General features: G+C 38.7%; 2 protein-coding genes and 1 long non-coding RNA gene across 3 annotated transcripts; 2 read left to right on the top strand and 1 right to left on the bottom strand.

The window, feature by feature from the left end:
- On the top strand, positions 1-2,946 carry LOC139122775 (uncharacterized). Its single transcript, XR_011549530.1, has 3 exons — positions 1-749; positions 1,403-1,534; positions 2,830-2,946. It is a non-coding gene; the product is annotated as an uncharacterized lncRNA (long non-coding RNA).
- A 76-nt stretch (positions 2,947-3,022) lies between these two features.
- Positions 3,023-7,431, top strand: LOC139122773 (peptidoglycan recognition protein 1-like). Its single transcript, XM_070688481.1, has 5 exons — positions 3,023-3,186; positions 3,300-3,416; positions 3,978-4,166; positions 5,642-5,790; positions 6,682-7,431. Exons 3-5 carry the CDS (start codon positions 4,154-4,156, stop codon positions 6,850-6,852), a joined length of 333 nt encoding a protein of 110 aa, XP_070544582.1. The 5' UTR covers positions 3,023-3,186; positions 3,300-3,416; positions 3,978-4,153; the 3' UTR covers positions 6,853-7,431.
- Positions 7,332-10,871, bottom strand: LOC139122772 (uncharacterized). Its single transcript, XM_070688480.1, has 5 exons — positions 10,627-10,871; positions 9,621-9,745; positions 9,020-9,195; positions 8,533-8,650; positions 7,332-8,016 (listed from the first exon to the last, which is right to left on the bottom strand). Exons 1-5 carry the CDS (start codon positions 10,721-10,723, stop codon positions 7,921-7,923), a joined length of 612 nt encoding a protein of 203 aa, XP_070544581.1. The 5' UTR covers positions 10,724-10,871; the 3' UTR covers positions 7,332-7,920.
- Between the last annotated feature and the right edge of the window lie 333 nt (positions 10,872-11,204).

Raw genomic sequence — 11,204 nt, forward strand, 5'->3', positions numbered from 1 at the left:
AGCGCCCTGTGCGACCACTTTACTTGAAAAAAAGTCCACTAGTGGACATTTTTTAGTAGTATAGTCTACTACTTGCAAGATACTCACCTCAATTTCTATCCTCGGACTATTTTACGTGCCACGGGCACATTCAATGCAATTCAACCCCAATTAGTACACTTTAAAGATCTATGCGATAGCGCCCTCTACCATTATTTATTATTACTATTATGCTTTATTGTCCTAAAATTTGTGTATTTTCTATGCGCTGATCACATTTAAATTTGTCTAAGTGAACACAAGGCACTTTCAGCATATGTCACCACTTCTATTCAAAGAGAAAGGGGAAACCTTCTTCTGTCAATTTGGCACTTCTGGACTTAGAAACTGCATTTACAATCACATTTGTACATATCTACTGTTGCACATTGACAAATATATATTTGCGGGGACTATGTCATTGGCAATGACTTGTTTAATAGGATTGCTTTCCTATCATTCAATCAAACACATATATGAGCGTTTCATTGTTGTTATGCGTAAGCAGAGATCCATGTATGGTGTGTGAGCGTTTGCGCAGATTATGGAACACTGCAGCATGGGATAACAGTCGCTGCCGCCTGTGACAGCAGTGTAGCATTTTATTGCCTTTATCGTGCATTTGTTGCTGCCTGAGTGATTTTTCGTCCTTCTAGCTTGTAACATGGTATACAAAATGTCGTCGACAATATTATTGATATTTTCCTGCTTATATATCACTTACATTCAAGGTAAGCTTTTTTAAAAACAATTGCAGCTGGATTGAATGAATTTCATAATATTGGTGAAAATACACCGTACAGAATATTTTGTTCTTCTCTAGTTTTAACCAACTTTATCTGATTGTATAATATGAAATCGGCAGAATAAGGCGGCTTTGGTCTGCTTTGGTCTTTTGTGTTTTGTTATATAACAGTTGCAGTGAATGTACATGTAGCAATATCTCTTTAACTGTGAAATGCCATTCCTCATGTCGACCAAGATTTTTCTATGAATTCTCTTTATAGTTGTCGCTGTTCTAATCGTCCCCGCTTCGAAGCGCAGAATGCCTATAATAATTATCCTCAACATCATCATCATTTTCATCATTAACGTTATCATTATCATCACAAAAATATCTGCACTATCGTTATCCTATGATTAGATGTGCACGAGAGAAAGGGGTGAGAGAGAGAGAGAGAGGGAGAGAGAGAGAGGGGAAAGAGGGGAGAGAAAGAAAGAGAGAGGGTAGGGAGGGAGGGAGGGAGGGGAGGGAGAGAGAGGGGAAGGAAACAGTAATCGCTAAAATATGGCTGTTTGTCAGGTTGTTGAACGAAAATTAAAATAATGAATATTTGCCATCCGAAATTGAATAACTGACATATATCTTAATATACCGATACAGTCATACTTGGTGATCAAGCTTGCGCATCTATGGGCGGGCAGTGTCAGTATAACCATAACTACTGCGCTGGTTGGTACGTGACAGGGTCCTGTAATGGCCCCGTGAACAGACAATGCTGTGTGCCACCTGGAGGTAAGTGACGCTTGGACCGAGATATTGAAAGAGTTTGTACACGCTACTGACGCAAGTATATATGAAAGCCCATAAGGGACATTTTTTGTGTGAGAAAAAAATTATTATCTCGTGCGCACGAGATACTATTTTGTGCGCACGTGAAAGTATCTGGTGCGCACCAGATAGTATCTCGTGCGCACCAGATACTTTCTCGTGGCCACGAGATAGTTTCTCGTGCGCAAGTGATATTATCTGGTGCGCACGTGAAAGTATCTCGTGGCCACGAGATAGTATCTGGTGCGCACGTGATAGGAAGTTTCTCGTGCGCACGTGATAGTATCTGGTGCGCATGTGATAGTTATTGAACCTTCTAAACCCTAGATAAGGTGTCTGAATTTCTGATTGGTCATTCATTGGCCATATTGGTTTTCTTCTGTTTCTTAAGATAGTATCAGGTGCGCACCAGATACTTTCTCGTGGCCACGAGATAGTTTCTCGTGCGCACGTGATAGTATCTGGTGCGCACGTGATAGTATCTCGTGGCATATTATCTGGTGCGCACCAGATAGTATCTCGTGCGCACTAGAAACTAACTATCTCGTGCGCACCAGATACTATCTCGTGGCCACGAGATACTATCACGTGCGCACCAGATACTATCACGTGCGCACGAGAAACTATCTCGTGGCCACGAGAAAGTATCTGGTGCGCACGAGATACTATCTGGTGCGCACCAGATACTTTCACGTGCGCACAAGATAGTATCTCGTGCGCACGAGATAATAATTTTTTTTCCTCACAAAAAATGTCCCTTACGGGCTTTCATAAGTATAATATGACAAACCAATCGTTCATTGCCAAGAACTGCGCTCAGCTTTGTAGGTCTCATGATGTTTCCGTGGCCAACATTGTTGTAAAATTTGTTGTTGGTTGCTGTATATGGAAATTTTTAGAAATTTGTATTTCGTATAGAATAAGTGTTGTTTTCCAGATAGGAAACTTTACTGGGAATCGACAATAACGTACTTTACTCACGCACAGGCTGGGTTGACAAGCAAAATCCTATTTATCTTTACATACTTTTTGGAATACAATAAAAAAACTTCAGCTGACATTTGAAACGAAATTAATGCTTCTGACCTTTTATAAAGAGAATGTGTTATACACTCCTCTCCCAACCTAGTCTCGGTTACGCAGAGGAGTCTGGGTAACCGAGACTACTCCCAACCTAGCCCGAGTTGTAATTCAAATTGGTGCGCTTTCAATACCCTGCAAGAAAATAAGAGGAAAAATACAAGATATTTTGTTTTCAGACGATTCAGCGTGTTCTGCACTAAGCGGTACATGTCAAGATGACAGTTCCGCCTGCTCCGGTTCGTATCACAGTGGCAAGTGTTCCGGTCCGGCCAACAGAAGGTGCTGAGTTCCAGGTGAGAAGTGGGATTTGTTTCGTTAGGCTTTTAAAGCACACTCTGAAAGGTTTTGAATCTTTTCGGGTTTACAATAAAAGCAAACCAAAGGAAAAATACAAGACATTTTGTTTTCAGACGACCCGTTGTGTTCTGCACTTGGCGGTACATGTCAAGATGACAGTATTGCCTGCTCCGGTTCGTATCACAGTGGCAAGTGTTCCGGTCCGGCCAACAGAAGGTGCTGCGTTCCAGTTCCAGGTGAGTGGGATTTGTTTCGTTAGACTTTTAAAGCACACTCTGAAAGGGTTTGAATCTTTTCGGGTTTACAATAAAAGCAACCAAAGGGAAAATACAAGACGTTTTGTTTTCAGACGACCCGTTGTGTTCTGCACTTGGCGGTACATGTCAAGATGACAGTATTGCCTGCTCCGGTTCTTATCACAGTGGCAAGTGTTCCGGTCCGGCCAACAGAAGATGCTGTGCTCCAGGTAAGGAGTGGCATTTGTTTCGTGCGACTTTTAACCAACATACAGCAAATATTAGGTCACATGCACATGATAGAGCCTGTAAGGGAGATGGTGGCGTCGCCAGTGCAACCGGGACGAGTGACACGAGTGACAGTGGAAATTCTGCCTGGATTTTTCGGTATGAAAATTTGGATGAGGTGTGTTACAAAACACACATAGACGGGCCATATTCGGGTATAAACGTACGTTTGTTTGTTTTTCCTCAGGCAAAGCCCTGAGAGCTAGAGTCACTCAAAAAGTCCTAAGAATTTGATGCCCTCAGCCTACAGCCGTTTGAAGCTGTTTTAAGGGCTATTCTCAGGCCTCAACGCAACAAATGTATGATGTCACTATGTCTAACTGGTTCATGGGCAGTTATAGAGGGTTCGATTTCTTCATACTGATTAAAGTATCTCATGCGATATCTCTGTTAAAAAAAAATTAATAAAATTACACACAAAATGCTGTAAACATCAGGGCCAAAGTAAATGTTTAGTAGCTTTTTCAGTCTTTTTTACTAGGACTCTCACTATTGTTTACCAGGTACATATTGTGGCAGTGTGAGATTAGTTTCAAGAAGCGAATGGGGGGCCCGTGATCCTCTTGATACAAGCAGCATGGGTGTACCCGTGGACTTGACCTTCATTCACCACACAGCGGGTAATACATGTTACGATATCGAGGCTTGTAAGAAGAGGTGAGCAATCCAAGACTATCACATGGACAACAAAGGTAACCACCATGTACTTGTGTCTAACTACTTCCTTAAGGTAGTATGCACCTCGAAAGTAAAAGAATTAATCTTTTGCTCAAAATTTCATCGAGAAATGTTCCAACAATTCTCTTTCAATATCAAAAATAAAAATCGGTGGGTCACCGTACAAATTCTGGTTCTAAAGAAACAAATAACCAATGATTTACTGATATTCAAAATTCAAAATGGCCGCCATCCCTGTGTTAACTCTAAAGAGAAAAGTAAAATTTTCGAATTTCGAAAAACTAAGCCGGTGAAAAAAATTCTTATACCAAGAGCTTTAAAATGACTCCCCATGCAGGAGTGGTATATCAGAAAAGAATTGTTAAAGTTTGAGAGTAAGAATATCTGTCCCCAAAGCGCGTTCTACCTTAACACAGACTTGTCAGTGTATGAGTTCAAGGGTAATCGGTCATCGATAATGGCATTGCACACTGAACATGTTTCAATATAAAATAGGGAGAACAAGAAGAAGCATGACCTTTTTATTGCACAAATATCATTTTTAAAATGCTTTTGCGAGTTATGGCTATAATCATCTAAGGTAGAAGGCGTCTAGGGGACAGATGTTTGGTCTCTCAAATGTTTACAATTCTTCTCTGATTTACCACATTTTTTGGCTCGTTTCAAAGTTCCTGTAGTGGCAAAATTTTTCACCGTCTTAGTATTTCAAAAATTGAAAATTTTATTGTTCATCATAATGGAAGGTTACACTGGAAATGCCGTGACCACTTTGAATTTCAAACATCGGTAATATATGTAATTTGTTTCTCTAGTACCAAACTTTGCACGGTGATCCATGATTTTTTTATTGTTGGTTTTGCAAGGGAATTGAAAGTTTCATTGAAGAAAGTTTGAACAAAAGTGTAAGTTTTTTAAGTTGCTACTTTTTCACAAGGCCCTAGTGCATTGTTGCATCAATTTTCAGAGAGGAAATACAACATTTATTTCATCATGCAAGACATATTAAGCCTAGAATGCGTTTTTAATAGAATGAGTGCATTATTCCGTGATGATTTTGAGAGAAAAAATAAACTATAGGGAAGATAGATTTACTCGAAATATCAACTGCCTTAATTTGTACAGATGTGTGAGACCTCAAAATCTTATTGTGCAACCCAGCTTTACGACAAAAACCAAACTGGGTCGCTTAAAGTAATTGAAAAATAATCAAGATTGATACTGGTTAATAACGGTTACCTATAACACTTGTAAAGTCGCAGTCCCAATATCGCATATCTTTTCAAAGTGATGGGCGTTTATTAGTAATCAGTATAATAAAGAGATTGTGTGATTTGAAAGAGGGTTGGGCACACTGATACAGAGACAAATAGACAAGTTTTAAAAAGATTATTGTTCGGGCAGCAGTTTGATAGACCGATAAACCTAATGAGACACAGTTCTATTTAATCTTAAACTGATTCATGACCAAACACCCTATTCATTGCCATAGGCTGGAATGACATCGGTTACAGCTTCCTGATTGGCCAAGATGGTAATGCTTACGAAGGCCGCGGATGGGCAGTCGAAGGTGCCCACACAGCTGGTTACAATGATGAGTCCCATGCTGTAAGCTTCATGGGAAACTTCATGGATGCGCTGGTATGTGTATGATGACGTGATTTAGATTAGAATGCAAATGATAGAATTATTGAAGTTTGAGAGTTGATAAACAGTAGAAATATGATGAAAATTGTCGATAAATTGAATTGCTGAACACCATTGTAATGGTTTGTTAGCAGTCATATGTATGTATGTATGTATGTATGTATGTATGTATGTATGTATGTATGTATGTATGTATGTATGTATGTATGTATGTATGTATGTATCTATCTATCTATCTATCTATCTATCTATCTATCTATCTATCTATCTATCTATCTATCTATCTATCTACCTATCTCTCGATGTATCTATCTATGTAAGTATGTATCTATCTATGTCTGTTTATCTATCTATCTATCTATCCATCTATCTATCTATCTATCTATCTATCTATCTATCTATCTATCTATCTATCTATCTATCTATCTGTCTGTCTGTCTGTCTGTCTGTCTGTCTGTCTGTCTGTCTGTCTGTCTGTCTATCTGTCAGTATCTATGTAACTATGTATGTATCTATGTACGAATGTATGCATGCATGCATGTATGTATGTATCTGTCTGTCTGTCTGTCTGTCTGTCTGTCTGTCTGTCTGTCTACAGGATCGATGTAAGTGTGCGTATATGTATGTATGGATGGATGGATGGATGGATGGATGGATGGATGGATGGATAGATAGATAGATGGATGGATGGATGGATGGATAGATAGATAGATAGATAGATAGATAGATAGATAGATAGATAGATGGATAGATAGATAGATAGATAGGAGACAGGTAGGTAGAAAAGTAATTTCGACAGAATTTAAATCATTCTTTACGTCTGAAAATAAAGAATAGAAAATTATTCCCTTATGTCATAAATCATGTACAGCTTTGTGATTACAGCCAAATCAGTCGGCCCTAGATGCAGCCCAGGCCCTAATTGACTGCGGCATTGCGGAGGGATACATATCAAGTGATTACACGCTGAAGGGACATCGCGATGTTGGATCAACCTCCTGTCCTGGAGATGCACTGTACGATGAAATTCAGACATGGGATCACTATCCAACTTAATCTCCGTTGTATTTTAACGACTTTTGACCTACTAAGCAAAAACGATTCCACTAGAAAGGCGATTTGACTCGGTCAAAGGTTATTTAAGGTTATTTAAATATCAGGTTAGAATAACAACAGTTTATCTTACTTCTGTTCTGCATTAGTTTTGTAATGTTCTAGAACTTGATGAGCCGAAATATATATAATGCATAAGTGTTAGCATTAATTGTTTGCATGCCAAGTAAAAGCAGTACACGGAGTCAAAGTTTAGAATTCCGTTTCCGTGACAATTTGACAATTTCTTGCTATTAACACTAGTACTGCATGCACCGAATACAACATGTTATAAAAGTTGACAGTAGAGTTGTAAGTACGTGACTCCATCAACAATTTTGTAGATCATATAGCAATTATACCGCTAACATGGCACCGTTTATTATTCAATGTAACACATTTAATGTAATAATTTGCATGGAAAACTTGACGATCATTTAGCGTTTTATCATCATCATCACATCTGCAATACCTTTAACGCTGTTTCAAATTGAATCCCATAAACCCCATGCATAAGTAGATGAAATAAAGCAATAAACATGTCTATGTTGAAAATGAGTGCTTGATGTTTAAATTATATATATATATATATATATATATATATATATATATATATATATATATATATATATATATATATATATATGGATGAAAAGTAAGACATCATATATATCATATTTATATTTAACACGATTGGAGCTACTTTGAGAATTGGATCTTCATATTTGTCAAATTTCTCAAAAGTGTCAGGTGCAATATAGCTGAATGTTGCAATATTACAGATTACTCATCAAAACAAGTGTATAACTTAAAGAGAAAAGCAGATGAGCTTACATTTGCAGATTAAACAGACATACAATTATTCCAATTTAGTTCCAATCGTGCTAAATTTTATATCTTTATCAATCTGTTACGAGAACAAGCTAGGGTCGAAGGCTATCTGACATCTTTTTTAAGGTAGAACGAGACGGTCTCGATTATCTTGAACTGCCATCACGTTCACCGTCACCAAAAGCTGCTGTCACTTCCAGGTCACCAAGACCTGCCGTCACTTTCACCGATAATGCAGCACGCTAGTCGGGTACTGTTGTATTTCACTTCCAAGTCACTTTGTCCGTTTCCATGTATCTGCAAACATGAAATGGGTGTATAGCGTTTTCACATCGATTACGTTTGTTAAGGACATTGTGAAATAAGTCAATGAAACGTATTTTGTTACCTAACCTATTTGCCTTCTCATATTGCATTGTTCCCTAAGTGATACATCTCCTTGATGATGGCTATTTTTTGTAAAATGTATTCATATGCCACTACGCAAAAAGCATGGCCATCGACTAGATTGCACTTTAGTTTGATGATGATGATGGTGACGAAGATGATAATCATCATGATGATCATCATCATCATCATCATCATCATCATCATCATCATCATCACCACCATTGTAGATGTTGTTGTCTTCGTTTTAGTCATAAAGCGGTACACTTGGCATAAGCTTGGTATGTGCTTGTTGACATGTTCACAAACAAAGTAGACCCCCCAAACAGGAGAAAATATATTGACCTTCGTTCGAGCGAATTAGTCTTGGCTGTCATCATTAATCGTTGGATGATATAGGTAAGCTAGGGATGTAACTGTACTCACAACGAGAGACCGTCCAACGATGGATTCCTGGCCTGTCAAACTAATCCCGATGTCGATGAAATTCATGAATAGTGCCCCGGTATCGTCTGGTCTCAATGAAGCTGAAGTTCGTTGTGACCTGATCAAAGGGAAAATGACAGCTTTTGAAATTTGCATCTCACCTCACCATGTTCAGTCATCGCAATTACGCTACAAAATGATGACTTCACTGTAAATTGTGTTCTACCGGTAACTATCTATAAAGTCATAGGCGATTACTGTCCGTTAACAATACAGTGGACACAATTTTTTCCACGAAATTGATGGCGCCAATGGAAAACGTTGTCATTTCTATTGGAGCCTATCTACCTTGTAAAGTCCTGAGCGACTATTGTGTATTAAATACACAGTGATGACCACACGCTATTTTGCATACATGCTACGAAATTGATGACGTCACCGGAAAACGTCGACTTTCCTACTGGTACCCAATAACTCCAATCCTCACCCATTTCCGTCATTGACGACAATCCTTTCCCCTGACAGCGCACAGCTCCCTTCATAGATAACACCAAACTCATGTATTGCGATCGAGTACTCTGCGTCCGATGAAATGTCGAAGTTCTTGAGATTAAAACGAATTTGGATCGGGAATCTCTCCGCTGGAAATAACGACCGAAGATCCTTTCCGAGAGGAAAAAAAGTGAAATGGGTATGGATCAAATTTGATCTTAATGATATGAACAACCCAACTTGCGCTTCGACTGGATATCTATATTCGATGAATTTCACGATCTCTGCATTTATTCTTCATCATTTACTTTCCACTTTATTCTTGATATACGTCACAATTTCTCTGTTTTCTCCCTCAACCATTTTGAATACCCAGCAACAGCATTCATTTTGCCTCTGTCTGTCTGTCTGTCTGTCTCTCTCTCTCTCTCTCTCTCTCTCTCTCTCTCTCTCTCTCTCTCTCTCTCTCTCTCTCTCTCTCTCTCTCTCTCTCTCTCTCTCTCTCTCTCATACACACATGAACCCTGTGCACTCAAAAATTGTCTAAAGGCATTTCGAAGGCATTGATAAGTTTACGAAGACTTGTGGGCACTTACCAGCTGTCTCAACTGTATATCACCGGCAATGCTCGACAAGAGATCGGCAATACCCATTTCCTCGTCGGTTTGTATGTTCTGATGAATAGCGCAGTAGGTATAGTGAAAAATGCTATCTGTCCTTTCTAAATAATACAAATGTACAAACCATCGTGATAATAATCAGGAAAATTAATGTATTACTCAAGAGTAAGAGATAAAAGTGCTTCAACATTTCACTCACATGAGCTTAGTGAGCCTATTAAGGTAGTATGCGCTTCGAAAGTGAAAGACTTAAACTTTTTCTCAAACTTTCCTCCATGAAACTTTTGACCATTCATTTACAAAAGCAAGAATAAAATCAGAGGGGGTGTCACCGTGCAATTCATTGTTACTCACGTTGGATGACCGCACTGGTTAGCATATACCTCATGACTTACTAACAATTCTAATAGTCAGGTCTATGAAATGAAGATGTTTTACATATGCTGACGTCATCGATTTGACATATGTTACATCTTCAGTGAACTTTGGTCTATTAGGTCATTTAAGAGTTACATGCTGTATACAAAATTTTAAAGAGAGGCTGTCGTCGGAACTCTGCTTAAAGGTTGTAAGGGACCCCTATGACCGATGTAACACTGTATCTAGGGTACGTTGGCGATTGATGAAAGTTAAAACATGTTGTTAACAATGCATACCGTAAAATTTAAATGTTCCAGCCATGTTGACTTGATGCATCTAGATAGCATGCATAAAATACAATGCTTGTAAACAAGAAAGTCGCACACGCGCAATTCCGACGACAGTCTCCCTTTAAGTAATACTCGACAGACAAAAAAAATAATAACATCAACACTTGTTCGCAATAAACGTGGCATTGCGTCACACTATTTCTTCTTTTTTTGCTCGTGGCACAGTCGATGTTCTTGACACTACCTCCAGAACTAACCACGGAGTCTTCTTTAACTTAGTATGCAAGAATGTATGTTGGTGTTGCTCGCTTTACAGTGTTCGGGTTTCTTACCTTGTGTTGATTGTATCACCATCGTGGACATCAGAAGAATTATCAAGGGAAAGCAACCGGAAACTGTGTAAATCTTCATTACTCTGTGACTTGCCATACCGATGCCCTAAGACTGCCGAACACTATGATTCATTAGAAGACGCAAACAGTGCCAGCTAGCTTCAGAAATGTGCGGTCATGGTAGAACCGTACCGGTAGCACAGATCAGATCGAATCGACGATGTTGACGTTGACTTTTGCGGGTTAATTAGGCTGGTATTGTCCGTGCAAAACTATTAATGGCGTTGCTATGGATATTTCCATACAATCGTGATAATATTTGCCGAGGTGAATCCGTTAAAAGCGCGCTAGTACCCGCGGCCTTCGGAAATGAATCGGCATCATTTACGTAATGCTACCCGTGTAATTTACTTCCTCATTAAAGAAGGCAGTTCCATCAATCATCATCATTATTATTATTATTATTATTATTATTATTATTATTATTATGGTGAAAATAACGCGGTTTATTTTTAGAGTTTATCTTGTAAGACTAATTAAGAACGAACACAGATCAAGTATTTATTTGCTGAAAAGTC

This window comes from Ptychodera flava, chromosome 22, assembly GCF_041260155.1.
Source record: "Ptychodera flava strain L36383 chromosome 22, AS_Pfla_20210202, whole genome shotgun sequence".
NCBI lineage: Eukaryota > Metazoa > Hemichordata > Enteropneusta > Ptychoderidae > Ptychodera > Ptychodera flava.